This window comes from Molossus molossus, unplaced genomic scaffold (genome assembly GCF_014108415.1).
Source record: "Molossus molossus isolate mMolMol1 unplaced genomic scaffold, mMolMol1.p scaffold_m16_p_5, whole genome shotgun sequence".
Classification (NCBI taxonomy): domain Eukaryota; kingdom Metazoa; phylum Chordata; class Mammalia; order Chiroptera; family Molossidae; genus Molossus; species Molossus molossus.
In genome coordinates this window covers 71962372-71979748 of record NW_023425388.1, presented here as the reverse complement: position 1 = coordinate 71979748, position 17377 = coordinate 71962372, and the positions used below count along the sequence as shown (strand labels likewise).

General features: G+C 39.1%; 1 protein-coding gene and 1 pseudogene across 3 annotated transcripts in view; both read left to right on the top strand.

The window, feature by feature from the left end:
- GRAMD1C (GRAM domain containing 1C) overlaps nt 1-17377 on the top strand; it is a 75259-nt gene that overhangs the window by 32782 nt on the left and 25100 nt on the right. For all 3 annotated transcript variants that reach the window (XM_036243459.1, XM_036243460.1, XM_036243461.1), the window contains 2 exons: nt 8784-8916; nt 12211-12373. In XM_036243459.1, the coding sequence (XP_036099352.1) occupies nt 8784-8916; nt 12211-12373 (296 nt within the window). The remainder of the gene's footprint in view (nt 1-8783; nt 8917-12210; nt 12374-17377) is intronic.
- LOC118617497 lies at nt 5227-5712 on the top strand (annotated as a pseudogene).

Sequence of the window (17377 nt, the reverse complement as noted above, 5' to 3'; positions counted from 1 at the left end):
TGTGGTTTTAGTAAACATTTTTATTAAGGATCTGGAGAAGTACTTAGTGAAATTTCTGTGGTTATAGGGAACAGGAAAGTAAATTAGCTGGTAGGTATTTTGAAGCATATAAAGATACTGCAACTTTTCCTTAAGGATGCCCTAGCATGGTGCTTGGGATGTAGTTGGCACTCAACAAATATAGAATGTGTTAATGAAAGGAGATTATAGTACTATGGGGAATGCAAATAATTATAATACAAGGTTGAAAATGATAAGGGCCAAAAGGAACAATAGATAATATGATGAAGAAACTCAGCGTAGAGAGAAATTATTTTTGACTAATGGGAATTCATTTGTAAGAGTGGACATTTTTATTAACCTGTACAAGTAAAAGTGCATTTTTGTATAATGGTAATTGAGGTCATAGGAATGAAAACAACTGAGGATAATACATTAAAATTCTAAAGCAAACATTATGCTAAGTGAAAGAAACCAGTCACAAATGACCACATATTGTGTGATTCCATTTATATGAAGTGGAGTCTAGAATCATTAAATCCACACAGAGACAGAAAGTAGACTAGTAGTTGCCAGGGGCAGGGAGGAAGGGAGAATGGAAGTGACTGCGAATGGGTACAGGGTTTCTTCTTGGGGTGATGAGGATGTTCTGAAAATGGATGGTGGTGATGGTTGCACAACTCTGTAAACCACTATATTGTGTACTTTCAATGGGGTGAGTTTCATGGTTTGTGGATTATAACAATAAAACTGTTGTTAAAAATTCTATACCAAATAAATCTTAAAATAGAAATCTTTTAAAAGTCTTGATTTTTACTCTGTCTAGTGTTCTAGTTATGCTGATCCTATTTATAGTGTTTCTTTTTTTTTTAAGTGGTTTTTTTTTTTATTGATTAATTTTTGTTACAAATGATGCTCCTTTTTTCCCCCACTGATTCCCCCCTCCCCCTTCCCCCGATTGTTGTCCATGTCCACTGTTCATGCATACATGCATATAAATTCTGTTGTTCATCCCTCTCTCACCTCCCCACTCCTTAGGGGATTGTCCTCAAACTGTTATGTTCATTATATTCCAGAAATCAGTGAGATCATATGATACTTGTCTTTCTCTGTTTGGCTTGTTTCACTTAGGATGATACTTTCCAAGTCCCTCCATGTAGTCTCAAAGGATAAGAGATCTTTCTTTCTTACCGCTGCGTAGTACTCCATTGTGTATATGTACCACAGCTTTTTAATCCATTCGTCTACTGATGGGCACTTGGGCTGTTTCCAGATCTTAGCGATTGTAAATAGTGCTGCTACAAAGATGGGGGTACATATATTCTTTCTGATTGGTGTTTTATGCTTCGTAGGGTATATTCCTAGAAGTGGGATCACTGGGTCAAATGGGAGATCAATTTTTAATTTTTTGAGGTGACACCATATTGTTTTCCATAGTGGCTGCACCAGTCTGCATTCCCACCAACAGTGTACTAGAGTCCCCTTTTCTCCACACCCTCGCCAACAGCATCAACATTTTACAGTCTTTTTTACATGGTCACACATGCATATTTTATTAGTTTTCTGTAAAGTTAAAAATTTCTATTGTAGTGCTTTTATTGTCAAGTTTGTTAGTTTCTTTCAGGTACTGGAGTTGGGTAGAAAAGCAATTGATAACAATGCAAAGAGCCTTGGTAAAGAAAATCTGGATTCTAGTCTGGACTCTGCCACCAAGGCACTGAGCAGACTCAACCAAATCACTTAACCATTTCTGATCCACAATTTTCTCCTCTGGGAAATGAGGCAGTTAAACTAGATGATCTCCAAGGTTGCTGCCAACTCAAAAAGTTTCTAGTCTTTGAAGAAAGAATAATAATTTTTGTTGTTGTTAATCCTCACCCGAGAATATATATTTTTTTAATTAATTTTTAGACAGAGTAGAAGGAAGGAAAGGGGAGAGAGAGGGAGGGAAACATCTATGTGAGAGAGACACATCGATTGGTTGGTTGCTCCCTGCAAAACTACAACTAGGAATTGAACTTGTGAACCTTTGGTCCTCAGGTTAAGACACTCTAACTGCTGAACCAAACCGACTAGAGCAGGAACATTTCTTGGCCAGCTGCTTTATATTCTGTAAGGTGCAAGTTCTTGAAGTCAGCAGAAAAGCTGCTATTTTCTTGGTGATTGAGTGCTTTCTAAGAAAAGAGGTGGCAACATCTTCATTCCCTCTTCTCCTTTTTCCATTCTTCCAGACTCTGAAAGGAGTGTATCTGTCTCAAATCTTTACTTCCTCAGCTTTTCCATCTTCTTTCTCTCATTTTCAATGTCTCCTTCATTCTCTCTCCTCGATTTTTCTTTTTAACTTATTTTTATTGTTGAATGTATTACAGATTTTTGCCTCCATTGAACCCCTCCTCGCCACTCCCACCCACCTCCTGCCTTCCCCACACTATTGTCTGTGGCCATTGGTTATGCATATATGCATATAAGTTCTTTGGTTGATCTCTTCCAGCCCCCCTTCCCACTTACCTTTGAGGTTCATCAGTTTAAAAACCAATTTGTACTTCTTTTTTCTTCCCAATTTTTTTTTTATTAATTTATTTTTGTTACAGATGTTTCTCCTTTTTCCCCATTGACATCCTCCTCATCATCTCCCCCACTCCATCCCCAGCTTTCTTGTCCATGTTCATCGGTTATGCGTACATGCATATAAGTTCTGTGGTTTATCTCTTCCCTCCCCCCACCACCCCCTCTTCTGAAGGTTGTCAGTCTGTACCCTACTTCCATGTCTCTGGGACTACCCTGTTCCTCAGACTGTTATGTTCATTATATTACACAAATAAGTGAGATCATGTGATATTTGTCTTTCTTTGCTTGGCTTGTTTCACTTAGGATAATACCTTCCAGGTCCCTCCATGTCATCTCAAAGGATAAGAGATCTTTCTTTCTTACAGCTGCATAGTACTCCATTGTGTATATGTACAGCTTTTTTATCAATTTGTCTACTGATGGGCAGTTGGGCTGTTTCCAGATCTTAGCTATTGTAAATAGTGCTGCTATGAACATAGGGGTACATATATTATTTCTGATTGGTGTTTCAGGCTTCTTAGGGTATATTCTAGAAGTGGCATCACTGGGTCAAATGGTAGTTCAATTTTTAATTTTTTGAGATAACACCATAGTGTTTTCCATAGTAACTGCACCAGTCTGCATTCCCACCAGCAGTGTACTAGAGTCCCCTTTTCTCCACACCCTCGCCAACACTTGTTGTTTGATGATTTATTGATGGCGGCCATTCTGACAGGTGTGAGGTAATACCTCATTGTTGTTTTAATTTGTATCTCTCTGATGATTAGTGATGTTGAGCATTTCTTTATATGTCTCTTGGCCATTTGTATGTCCTATTTGGAGAGGTGTCTATTTAGCTCCTCTGTCCATTTTTTGATTGGGTTCTTTGTCTTCCTTTTGTTGAGTATGAGCACTCTATATATTTTGGAAATTAATCCCTTATCTGATGTATCATTGGCAATTATGCTGTCCCATACAGTGGGTTGCCTTTCCATTTTGATGGTTGTTTTTTGCTATGCAGAAGCTTTTGAGTTTGATGTAGTCCCATGTGTTCATTTTTTCCTTTGTTTCTGTTGCCTTAGGTGATGTATCAGTGAAAATTCTGCTGCACATGATGTCTGAGATTTTGTTGCCTACAGTTTCTTCTAGGATTTTTATGGATTCATGAGTCACATTTAAGTCTTTTACCCATTTTGAGTTTATCCTTGTGTATGGAGTAAGTTGATGGTCTAGTTTCATTTTTTTGCATGTAGCTGTTCAGTTTTCCCAACACCATTTATTAAAGAGGCTGTCTTTACTCCATTGTATGCTCTTGCCACCTTTGTCAAATATTAATTGAGCATAATGTTATGGGTCAGTTTCTGGGTTCTCTGTTCTATTCCATTGATCTCTATGCCTGTTCTTGTGCCAGTACCAGGTTGTTTTGATTACAGTAGCTTTATAGTATAACCTGATATCTGGTATTGTGATTCCACTTACTTTGTCCCTTTTTTCAAGATTGTTGTGGCTATTTGAGGTCTTTTTTTGTTCCATATGAACTTTTGAAGTATTTGTTTTAGTTCTGTGAAATATGTCATTGGTATTTTGATGGGGATTGCTTTGAATCTATAGATTGCTTTGAGCAGTATGGACATTTTAGTGATGTTAATTCTTCCAGTCCATGAACAAGGCATGTGCTTCCACTTTTTTATATCTTCCTCTATTTCTTTTTTCAATGTCCTGTAGTTTTCTGCAAATAGGTCCTTTACTTCTTTGGTTAAGTTTATTCCTAGGTATCTTAATTTTTTTGTCATAATGGTAAATGGGATTGTTTTTTTAGTTTCTCTTTCTGTGAGTTCATCATTGGTGTATAAGACTGCTGTTGATTTTTTTATGTTAATTTTGTATCGTGTTACTTTGCCACATTCATTTATCAAGTCTAGAAGATTTTTTATGGAGTCTTTAGGGTTTTCTATGTATAATATCATGTCATCTGTGAATAATCAATTTGTGCTTCTTAATCCCTTTACCTTTTCCACCCATCCCCCACAAACTCCCTCCCATCTGGCAACCAACAAAAAGTTTTTTATATCTATGAGTCTTTTTATGTTCTGCTTGTTTATTTACTTTGTACATTCAATTGTTGATAGACGTGTATTTATTGCCATTTTATTGTCCATATATTTTTTTTAATCCTCACCCAAGGACATTTTTCCATTTTTTGTTCAGATAGAGTGGGAGGGTGAGAGAGAGAGAGAGAAACATCGACATTAAAGGGACACATTGAGTGATTGCCACCCACACAACCCAACCAGGGCAGGGGACAAACTGCAACCGAGGTACATGCCCTTAGCAGGAACCAAACCCGAGTCTCTCTGGACCACAGGCCGACACTCTAACCGCTGAACCAAACCAGCCAGGGCTATTGTTTATATTTTTTATCTTCTTTTCCTTCAAGAAGACCCTTCGACATTTCATATAATGCTGGTTTGGTGGTGATGAACTCCTTTAGCTTTTTCTTGTCTGGGAAACTCTTGATATGTCCATGGATTCTAAATGATAGCTTTGCAGATAGAGTAATCTTGGTTATAGGGCCTTGCTTTTCATCACTTTGAATATTTCTGGCCTGCAAAGTTTCTTTTCAGAAATCAGCTGATGCTTTTTTTTTTGGCCGGAACCTCCATCTTCCAGTAATTCGCCAAAATGACGAACACAAAGGGAAAGAGGAGACATACCCGCTGTATGTTCTCTAGGCCTTTTAGAAAACATGGAGTTGTTCCTTTGGCTACACACATGTGAATCTACAAGAAAGGTGATATTGTGGACATAAAGGGAATGGGCACTGTTCAAAAAGGAATGCCCCACAATTGTTACTATCGCAAAACTGGAAGAGTCTACAGTGTCACCCAGCATGCTGTGGGCATTGTTGTGAACAAACAAGTCAAGGGCAAGATTCTTGCCAAGAGAATTAATGTACGTATCAAGCATATTAAGCACTCTAAGAGCCAAGATAGCTTCCTGAAACGTGTGAAGGAAAATGATCAGAAAAAGAAGGAAGCCAAAGAGAAAGGTACCTGGGTTCAACTGAAGCATGAGCCTGCTCCACCCACAGAAGCACATTTTGTGAGAACCAATGGAAAGGAGCCTGAGCTGCTAGAACCCATTCCCTATGAATTCATGGCATGATAAGTGTAAAAAGAAGACCGCTGTACTGATCAAAAATGTTTCTCTTAATTGAGTAGAAGTGTGATGTCCCTTAACCCCAAAAAATAATTAAAGAAAATTTGGTGTCCTAAAAAGAAAAGAAATCAGCTGACAGTTTATAGGAGCTCCCTTCTGGTAACTAACTGCTTTTCCTTTGCTGCTTTTAAGATTCTCTCTTTTCTTCAACCTTTTGCATTTTGATGATGATGTGTCTTGGTGTGTGCCTCTTTGGGTTCATCTTATTTGGGACTCTCTGTGTTTCCTTCACCAAGTTAGGGAATTTTTCTGTCATTATTGTTTCAAATAGGTTTTTGATTTCTTGTTCTCTCTCTTCTGCTTCTGGCATCCCCATGATGCGAATGTTGGCACGCTTGAAGTTGTCCCAGAGGCTCCTTACACTCTCCTCATTTTTTTGGGTTCTTTTTTGTTTTTGCTGTTCTGATTGGGTGTTTTTTGTTTCCTTATATTCCAAATCCATGGTTTGCTTCTCAGCTTCACCTACTCCACTATTAAATCTCTGTAAATTATTCTTTATTTCATTTAATGCATCCTTCATTTCTGACTGGTCCGTTATTATGCTCTTGAGGACCTCACTAAGTTCCTTGAAGTCCTCCTTAAGTTTCTTGAAGTTCTCACTAAGTTCCTTGAGCATCCTTATAACTAGTGTTTTGAATTCTGCATCTGTTAGATAGCTTATCTCCATTCTGTTAGTTCTTTTCCTGGAGTTTTGTTCTTTTCTTTCATTTGGGACATGTTTCTTTGTCTCCTATTTTGGCTGCTTCCCTGTGCTTGTTTCTATGTATTAGGTAGAGTTGCTATGTCTTCTAGGCTTCGTAGGATGGCCTATTATAGTAGGTATCCTATAGGGTCCAGTGGCATAGCCTCCCTGATCACCTGAACTGGGCCCTTGAGGTGCACCCCTCATATGGACTATACACCCATCTATTGTAACTCAGTCTTGATTGCTGTTGGCACATCAGTGGGAGGTATTTACTCAGGTTAATTAGCTGCAAGGACTGGCTGTGTGCACTGACCACTGATTCCCTTTGAGGATCAGCTGTGCAGGGCCCATCACACAGAGCAAAGCTTACTTCATCAGGGCTCTGGTACCCACTGAGTCCACTCCTTGAGTGTCTCACTTGTGGAGGTGGTTGGGTGATGGTGCTTTGATGTGGTCTGAAGCTGTCCTCTGGGTGTGCTGGTCTGGGGCAAGGTCAGCCACTGCCTGTGTTCTAACTGGGACCACCAGGCATAAGCTACAAAGCGATCTGCCGATGGCTGCTGCTTGTGCTGGGCTTGGAAGTGTCCAGGAAAAGCCAAGTTGTGAACCAAAGCTGGCTGCTTCCAGTGCCGGGCCTGGGGCCACTTAACGAGAGGTATCAGGCTCTCTGAGGCCAGATGCTGTTTGTTTGAGAGAATTTAGGTAACTCTGAAGCAGGATCCAAGACAGGCCAATCCTATGGTTAAGCCACTGGAAACAGCTTGGATGGGCTGAAAGGTGGATGGTGCAGGGCCCCAGGGAATCACCAGGGCAGGGCAAACAATGTGAGCCAGGTTGTTGGAGTCTCAGATATGGCAGCCATATCTCTGCCTTATGGGGGAAGGGCTCACCAAAGGAACAAAGGTCTCAGCCAGCACGTCTGTCCAGGACAAAGCTGCCTCTCCAGCTCTTGCCCCGATGCCAAACAGCTCTGGCTGTCTCTGTCACCCTTCAAGCTGCCTCCCCCATTCTGGAGCCTGGAGGGAGCAAGTCCTAGTTAGTTTGTACAGCCCCTTTAAGAGGAACTTCCTCCTTTTTTTCTTTCTGTTTCCACAACTCAACTCCATCCTTAAAATCCTTAAGTTCAGCCATGGCCAATTTGGCTTAGCGGTTAGAGCATCAGCCCATGGACCAAAGAGTCTCGGGTTTGATTCTGGTCAAGGGCATGTACCTCCGTTGCAGTTTCGTCCCTAGCCCTGGTCAGGGTCGTGTGGGAGGCAACCAATCGATGTGTTTCTCTCAAATCGATCTCTCTCTCTCTCTCTCTCTCTCTCTTCCTCCCATCCTCCCACTCTATCCAAAGATAAATGGAAAAATATCCTTGGGTGAGAATATTAAAAAAAAAAATCCTTAAGTTCAGACATTCAGGTGGTGGGTATGTCTCAAGGAGCCATTTTTCTTGTTTGGTTCCTTCAGAGCCCTGCCGTTCCTCTGGCCAAAGGTGACTTGGTAGCAGACCGAAGCGTTATTTGGATGGAGGAGAATAGAGTTGAAAGACCCTTTGACGTTTCTGTTCCTTCCTCTGGATAATATGGCTTAAGATGTCAGGTTGCTACTTTATTTTAGAAGAGCTCTAAATCTATGTGTTGCAGTGATTACACAGGAGTGATAATTTCTCAGTAAGATCGAGCACTGGAAATTAGATCAGTTGTGTTCTGTTTATATTTAATAGATTTCCTTTCTCTTTGCTCCCTAAGAGATGAAAAGCAGGTCCCAGGACATTTATTGTAGTCTTGTCCCAATGACCATTTGAAAGCTGTTCCTTAAACCTGCTTCTCAGGAATAAGAAGAGCAAGAAGTGGGCATGGACTTACTGATGGCTCTGTGCTCAGACACCAGGAGTTTCCACCTCCAGGGAGGATGCTGTCTCAGCTGGGATGGGATGGGAAGGAACATCTTCACCTGCGTTCAGGCGCTGGCTGGCGTCCAACTCCAACATCCACCCTGTACCTTTCGAAGCTTTGTGGTTGTCCACAATGAAATTCAGACAAGCAATATTTATTCATTTTATTAGTTGCTGTTATGGCCACTTGTACTTGGTTAATTATTTTAATGGTTTCTGAAATGTATAAAATCGCATATGAGCATTATCTTATCTTCAGAAATAAAGCCAATATGCATGTGATTTAAGAAGATAGCTGTGTTATAAGCAGAGGCTTATTTGTTATATTAGAAAAAACCATTTGTTGTCATAATGCTTTATAATAGAAAAGGCCCTCAGTGAGGAGACTAAATCACATATTTGTATGGCAGCAACCTTGTTTATATTTTCATAATGATGTATTTCTTACAGAAGTCCAGAAAGAAGCAGCTTGGATGACTGTGGGGAAAGAGAGGAAAAAGTATCCAAGTCAATCAGTTTTACCCATGAATCAATTAGTCGGGTTTCAGAAACAGAGTCAATTGATGGAAATCTACCAAAAGTGGTTAGTATGTGATACCCCTTTTAAAACATATTTGATGCTGCTATGTGTTAATCATAACATAAGGTCAAATAAAAATACAGTATACAAAATGTTAAAAACTTAACATGTCCGCCTGCTCCTTTATTTTCAGAGAAGATTTTTAGGTCTGTAAGCAGCAGAGGTTACATACACGTGTGGTTCTGTTCAGAGCTGGATATGGTGCAGAGCTATCAGACAGAGCATCAGTTTATAGGGGAGGACATCCCTGAAAATATAATAAGGTGGAGAAAGTCATAGTTAGCAGAATTTTTCCCAGAGTAGATGGTGTATGTGGTAGTCTATTTTGAAGGGGGATGAGAACCCTGAGCAGCATGATTAGGACATGCTTCTTAAGCTAACTACTGAAAACAGGCACATCCCGTTAGTCACTGGTTTTCATAGTTAGGTAGTTTCTTCCTTTGTTTTTTTGAGTATCATCGTAAGCCCATTGATTTTTGCCATGAGTTTCTATCAATTGGAGTCATTTTTTTTAATACTCAGTTTGTCCCTTCTGAGTCCTTCAGATTGGCTCCTTTATCCTTTTGAAATGATCAATAATTTCTGATGGCTTCCTTTCTTTCTGGTACAAGAACACGTCCCAGGTGCATTTTGTATACTTTCTGTCCTAGACTTAGTATCAGTCATTTTCCTAATGAGCTACAGTTGTTAGTGAAGAATGGTATTTAGAGACCACATTCTGAATGCTAACATTGGGCCTACTGTAGAACTTTTGTTCCGATTGCGGATGCCAGTGTGGGACCAAAGCTGATTGTCTTGGTTTAGAGCAGAGCATTGGCTTTGAATCCTACCTCTGCCATCTGCTGTATGACCTAAGTTAATTTAATTATTTAAACTTTCTTTGTTTTCTCAACTCCTAGAAGATGAGGACAGTAATATCTTATACAGCTATTATTTATAAGGATTGAATCAATTAATTTATGTGAAAGTGCTTTGAACAGTCCCTGGCACACATTAAGTATTAGTAACTATAAGATATGATAATTGAAGGCAAATCTATGTGTGGCCAGCAGTGGACTTTCTCTACCTTCTCCTGTGGAGGTCCCAGCATCTCCTGTGAATAAATGTTGGGAAAACATTGAAACAGACCATATTTATGTGAAAGCCCACCAAGTTATCAACTTGTTTCAGGCATCTATCTCAGTCTGATTTTGTGTTGTGGGTTTCTTGCAAAACTGATTCTTCTGGAGACCATGAGGAACTTCCTACTGATACAAGGGAGGTGATTTGGGATACTGCTTTGTTTGTATGTTTTCACTGAGGAGACCAAATCACTCAATTTGGGGGAGGTAACAGAACAGGGGATTTCTCATGGTTTCTTCACCCTCTTACAAAGGTCTGACTTAGACAGCTTGTTCTCAGAACTACGAGTCTTACCTGAGTGTTTCCTATAGGCTCCTTAACAATGTCTTGTGTACCTGCTCTTGGAATAGTTAACTCGCTGGTTTTTTCTTCTAGTTTTGTCCCTAAAGGAAGTCATATTTTCTCTAAGGAAAGGGAATGGAATGCAGAGGAATAATTTAATGTTTTAAGATTGATCATACATTCATTGATGTTTAGTGTAGATGTTTTCAGGTTATGGAATACAGTGTAGAAGTTTGGTCCTTTTGCATTTAAGAGCAGTATGGTGAGAGTCTCAGATATCAACAAATATGTCACTTTACTTCATTTTCACTTCCAACTAAATTAGAAATAATAGAAAGTTAGAAATAACATTTGTCCCAAATGAAAATATATTTTTTAAGTTATAAAATTAGTATTCTCTTTTTTAAAATCCTCACCCAAGGATGTTTTGATTGATTTTAGAGAGAGAGGATGGGGGAGAAAGAGAGAGAAAGAAACATTGATGTGAGAGAGAAACATCAATCAGTTACCTCCTGAACACGCCCCAACTGGGGATTGAACCCACAACCTAGGTATGTGCCCTGACTGGGAATCAAACCTGCACAGGACAATGCTCCAACCAACTGAGCCACTCGGCCAGGACAAAATTAATACTCTGTGTAAAAAATTCAGATAATTAGACAAATATACAAAGAAATAAAAGTTGTCCAGATGTTAATCACTCAAAGATATTGAATGTTACTTTTCCTGTAAGTATCTTATGTATATTCTTTATAATAGGAACTATATCTTAATTAGAAACAACAGAAGAAAAATGTGTGGAAGGTTACTCTACTTAGCATCTGTTAAAGACACCCTGGTTCAGCTGAAGAAACATGTTGCTTTGCAGAGTAGGACTCTCAAATAAATCATGTCTTGATTTTAGCATTAACCTCTGCTTGAAGAATCAGTCCTACGACTAGGGTATTCTAATCCTTTATTAAATTGTGTCCTGAGTCCCACTTGCTATTCTGCTTTCTGAGTGGTCAATGGAAACCTGTGTCCTCCCTGGTGCTTCTGTTGTTCAGTGCTGCTCAGAGATCTCATGGGCAGGAAGTGGAAGGATCGTGTCTATGTGTTTACTCTCTTTTGCCTGCTTACACACAGACAATGCAAGAAAATACTTTGCTGTATCGTTTATATTTTTTACACTGTTCTATTAAGCCTGATTGTAGTACTATTCTACTTAAATGCTAACTTAGCAATAGCATTGATACTTTAATGCCTACTATTAAATTTTTTATAGAAATGATATATCTTTATTAAACCATTCCCAGAAAATGTAGATAGCATCATATTTTGAATATAGTTTAATGCCCAATCTCTTAGTCCCTTCACAGCAGAGACAGCCATGTTATGAGTTTGCAGTGAAATTAATTTTTCCTTTTAATCCTCTCTCCCCCACTGTACCCTTATGTGACTTTTATCTCTCTATTTTCTTTCTCTTTCCCCTTTAGTTACTGGTCTTGAGAGATGGGTGAGTTTTCTTCTTGAGATGATGGGGCAGGTATCATCTGGGGAAACTAACTGGGTTTTACTCCTCTCCCTTGCCCACCCCAAAGAACCGAAAGTTCCATTATTTTGTTCTTGGCCTTCTTTCCCTTCCGATTAAGTGATTCTCATGATGTTAACTCTCTGTAAGTTTTTTATATGATGTTCTTCATAAGTTTATTATTCATTACTGTTTAAGAAGATGACTTTAGAATAACATATAATATTTGCCAATGTTTTATGGACTGAATTGGAAATGTGATGCAAAAATAACAAATACATTTTCAAACGTATTTCAAAGTGTCTTTATTATTAAAGATCTCACTGTAAAATCTAAGGCTATAATTTGTTTTATTTTTTTTAACTAGATTCTTTGTCTTTTAGGAGTTAGGGAAAGAGGAAGCCCAAAATGAGAAACAGACCAAAAAGAGTCCTTCACTAACTTCAGAAAAGAGGTTAAGTGGAGTGCCTTCAAAATCACTGGACTTGAATAAAAACGAGTATCTTTCTCTGGACAAAAGCAGCACTTCAGATTCTGTTGATGAAGGTAAAGAATTTCTTAGAAAGTTTAATAAAATTTCAGTATGTCTTTTAATGTTAATCTTTGTATTCATTGTATGCAGATTGAGAATTTAGTTGCATTAGGTACAGTCTCTCTCTATAAATAACTAAAAAAAGGGAAGAGGCTGCGAAATCTCACTCATCTCCAGTTTCCAGAGCCTGGAATTTGAAAATCTCTGTCGCATTTAGCTGTTTAAATTCCAAGGCTTACGTCAATGGAGGTAGGTGGAGCGGCAGTGGGAAAGCAAAGCTCAATAAAAATCTGTTACATTATGATTATACTTTCTTTTAACCACCCAAAATAAGAGAGAGGGAGAGAGAGGTGTGAAAGTAGAGAATAAAAATAAAAAGCAGTTGCTTAAAGGAATTATAGCAAATCATGTTCTCTCTACTTTCTCTAAGTTAATACCAATAACCAGGGGCTTGTTATTAAGGGAGCATTTTAAGGACTTTTTTTTCTTTTAACTGTAAGATTAACATTGAAGCCAGTGGAGAAGGGATACTTTGGGAAATACTTTGAAGTTCAGGAATGGGAACGATGTCTGGGTTTTTTCCATGCCTGCTTTCCTACCAGCTGGGCTCAGAATAGTACCGGGGACAGTGCAGTTTGGATCTGCGGGACATGGTGTATGTGCTTGTCTAGTTGCTGTTCAGGTTAGACCTGGTTCAGGTTAGACCTGGTTCAGGTTAGACCTGACGTCTTTTACTATCATGAAAAACAAATCTGTGAAAATCTAGACTGAATCCCAGTCAAATCTAGATCCAATCCAAATCAAGTCCAAATCTAAAAACAAATCCAAATTTAACTAAACCAATACTAAGTCCATGAAAACCCAATCCAAATCAGATTAGACCTTGGTTTGGGAACCGTGAAGTATCTGTTTGTTTGTTTTTTTAATTTTTTTTTTCTTTATTGATTTTTTAGAGAGAGAGAGAGAGAGAGAGAGAAACATGCTATAAGAGAGAATGTCGACTGGCCGCCTCCTGCATGCCCCACACAGGGGTTTGGGCCCACAATCTGGGCACATACCCTGACCAGGAATGGAACCAGCTACCTCTTGGTGCATGGGTCGACGCTCAACCACTGAGCCACACTGCTGGGCCTGAAGTATCTGTAATAAAATTAATCCATGCTCTTCAAAACATAAATAAAACTGCTCTATTTTCTAGACATCACAGGCTACATTAAGAAGACAGTTGTTGAGTTCTTTTGAAAAGATAGTTGAGAGGATTTTAAATGGATCCAGCCCCAGAAATGACTAGACTCCTGGTGTTCTTACCATTCATGCTTTGGTAGACAGCAGGTATGAATTAGTTGTCCCCTGCCTAGCTGAACCCCTGACTTTAGGAAGATCTACTCTGGCACCCAGTGGCCAGATAGGTAAGTGACGCTGAAACAAGGATTCTTTTTCCCTTTCTCATTTGCTCTTTTATAACAATAGTGCTTCAAAAGTAGTTTCCTTGTCCTGGCTGATTTGGCTCAGCAGTTAGAGTGTTGGCCTGTGGACCAATGAGTCGTGGGTTTGATTCCAGCCAAGGGCAAGTACCTTGGTTGTAGTTCATCCCCGGCCTGGTGGTGCGGGAGGCAGCCAGTCGATGTGTCCCTCTTATGTGGATGTTTCTCTCTCTCCCTTTCTCTCCCTCTCTCTTTCTCCCACTCTATCTGAAGATAAAGAGAAAAAAATATCCTTGGGTGAGGATTAAAAACAAAAAAAGTAGTTTCCTTATTGAGTTCCTATAAAATTAACATTAATGATAGGTTACATAAAGCATAACATAAAAATTTGTATCAGCTGTGTTCATATCTAGAAATAAAGAGTAACAGTGAACCCCGATCACATTTTGCTCCTTGCTGGCGCTTCTTTAAAGATACCGTTGGGCTCTCCAGCAGTGACATCTTCCAAGCAACATTCAGCCTTCTGTTTGTACAGGTTTTCATGAAGGTGTATGGGATGGCATTTTTTTTTTATTAGATCATCACTTGATAAATCCAGTATTCCTGTTGCTTTCCCTAAGCAGGTTCCAAAATCTCGGGCTTATCAAACATATTAAGTGGGTTTTATAATGAAACTCTTGTTTTGTTTCTGTAAGTTATGAGGTTAAGAGAATGCTTGAAGTCCATGAACTGAGGAGATGATGGGAAAGGTCAAGAGGAGTAAACCATGCCAAGAAATTTGGAAATGTGTGTGGGGATTTGAGGGAGCTAAGTAAATGGCAGATTACTTTAAACCAAGCCTCACTTAATTTAAAATAATAGTATTTTGATCTACTATTGTGAGCAGGTTGAATGAGAAAATGAGAGGATTTCTTTTCTACTACATATAGCCTATAATCTTTGGGAGGGAGGTAATGGACTATTTTGATATAGAGACTTCTTAGACCCATGTAAACTTGAGAGGAATCAACAAAGCACCATGAACTACCTCGTGGAGGGACCTGAAGTAATTTCTAGCACAGTTCCCTTGAAGTGGAGTTTAACTGGAGCCCAGATAGGGAAAGCCGAGAATCTGCTGTGCATAGCTTATCTTTTCTTGTTGTTAGTGTACACTGGGCAGTTCAGACCCACCAAGAATGAAGGGTGCCTTTTTTAGGGATATTTCTGTACTTCCAGAAGTGGGTTCTGGGCCTCCAGCTGCAGAACAAAACGCTAAGCATTGTGTTAAACGTATTACTCATTTAAAACTTTGATATGTAATAATTCACAGAAAAAGCCACAGAACTTGGTTTCGCAGGGTTGTTGCTGAATAGACTTTCCTTAGCTTACTATTTGCCTACTTTGGGGGAGGAGTTCAGAGCATTTGAGAAGATACTGGGAGTTTCCTGGCAAATGAATATGAGTAGACACAGTGTGACTACATCCACAAGTACAAGGACATTATGGTTGTGTTTCCAAGGATCTAATATTTCTGTTGCTATCAGGATTTACATCTACCTGCCCTGTTCTGTCATGCCAAGGGCAGTCTGTGAAACATTTGCCCCAGGAGGTAGAGCCTTGAGTGGAAGGGGACAAACTAGCTCATGGCTTGAGAAACCTGGCCTGTGTCATGTGATGGAAGTTAAATTTAGTTTTGTATAGCTGGGGTAAGAACTTGGTGTGATAGGGTTTCCTAACCAAAGTGACTTATGCCGAGAATGGAAACTAAGGCAAAGATTAAGTGGGGGGAGGAGTGCCTAAAAATAGCAAAATTGGAATCCATGATCTACATCTGACAGAACAAGATGAATTAGAGGCAAAGCCGTGCAAAGAGAAACAGGAATCAGAATATCAAGTGGTGCTTATTAATTAATAAAGGTGAAGACAAGTAGACCTCTGGGGAAAGCCAGAGAAAAGCCGTGAGATAGTCTAGCATGTCAGGGAGCAGCTGAGCAGGGGTAACCCAGGCACTGTTACCCAAGTCAGGTTTCTGAACAGTGCTCTCAAATCGAATGTGGTTGTCCAGGTGTGAAGAAAGCCCTCAATCGAGTCAAGAAGACAGCTGGTCACCAGTTTTTAGAAAAGGAAGAAGATTTAACAGACTGTGTCCTCAGTCACTCGGTTAAACTCCAAATCACCTGCTTTTCTTGCAAACCTACCTACTACATTTTCCAAGCACCTTCAAAACACTATCACCATTTGTTTCAGTTTTATTTATGTCCACGTCCTTTTCAGATGTATCTGTCTCACTTCCCCTACCATTTCCATTGGCACTTTCAAACTGATGTGTTTGAAATGGTATTTTTTCTTTATTGGAAAAGGTAGCCGCTACTACGTTGAGCTGTGTTCCATTCCCCATTTAAAATATCAGCTGCTAGCTTAATATGTCACAGCAGTGCTGTTGGTGATGTTACTTGGATAGGAAGCTTTGAAATATGAATTTCATGCATAAATAATCCCAGGTAGAAATAGTTTAGTTTATACCCTTACTTCTTTGAACACATTTACATACAAGAGGTATTATTGTTAATTTCCTTTAGTGATACCACAAATTCTATTTGTATCTGTTATAATACAGAATAGTTTATTTCATAAGGAAGCTTAAATGAAATATGAAAATATTATATTAAAATACCTATTTGAGTGTGATTTGTTTCCTTCTTAAATGTGAACAAGAAGTTTACTTTTCCAGGGTTCCTCAGAGAAATGGCTGCTTCTAGGGCTGGGTGGGGAATATACGAAATGAGCCTAGGCTGTCTTGTAGTGCCAGAACATATAGTGCATGACAAACGGACACAGGAGTCAACCTGAAAGAGCTCCTGATAGCCAAGTAAAAATGTTTGAGCAACAAAATAAATGATTATAGTATTGGATTATAACCTAGAGAATAAAATAACTACTCCTGAGTTCATACTGATATAAATGATTGAATAAAGCACAAATCTTTCTCACAGTGCTCCAAACAATGTATGTAGGTACTACCCCTTCCAGGAGCTGGAGCTTTAAATCTCCTGTCCTTGAGTATGGGCTGAACTTAGTGACTCATTTCTAATAGACAGAATATGGGAGGGGAAAATAGTATCTCTGCAATGGAGAAACCTGCCAGACATCACCCTAACCAAGTGATCAAAGTTAGCATCATCACAAATCATGTTGACATGTGTACCCCCACCCCCACCCCCACCCCCAGTTTGATGTGAAGGGCACTTCACCTTTGTGGTGTTCTTACCCCAAATCCACAACCCTGTTTTAATCATGAAAAAAACTCAGATGAACCCAGATTGAGTGACATGCTATAAAATATCTGACCAGTGTTTTTCAAATGTGTTAAGGCCTTTGAAAAAGAAGAAAGAAAGGAGGGACAGTCATAGATTGGAGGAGACTAATGAGATATAACTAAATACAACGTGATATTTTAGGTTGGATCCTAGTACAGAAAAGGACATTACCGGGGTGGGGGTGGGGTTAAAGCCTAATTTAGTTAATTGTACATCTAAAATTACTCACCAATGTTAAAAAGTATAGTTGTAAATTCAAAGTTATATAAATAAAAATAGACCATAATAACCACTTATT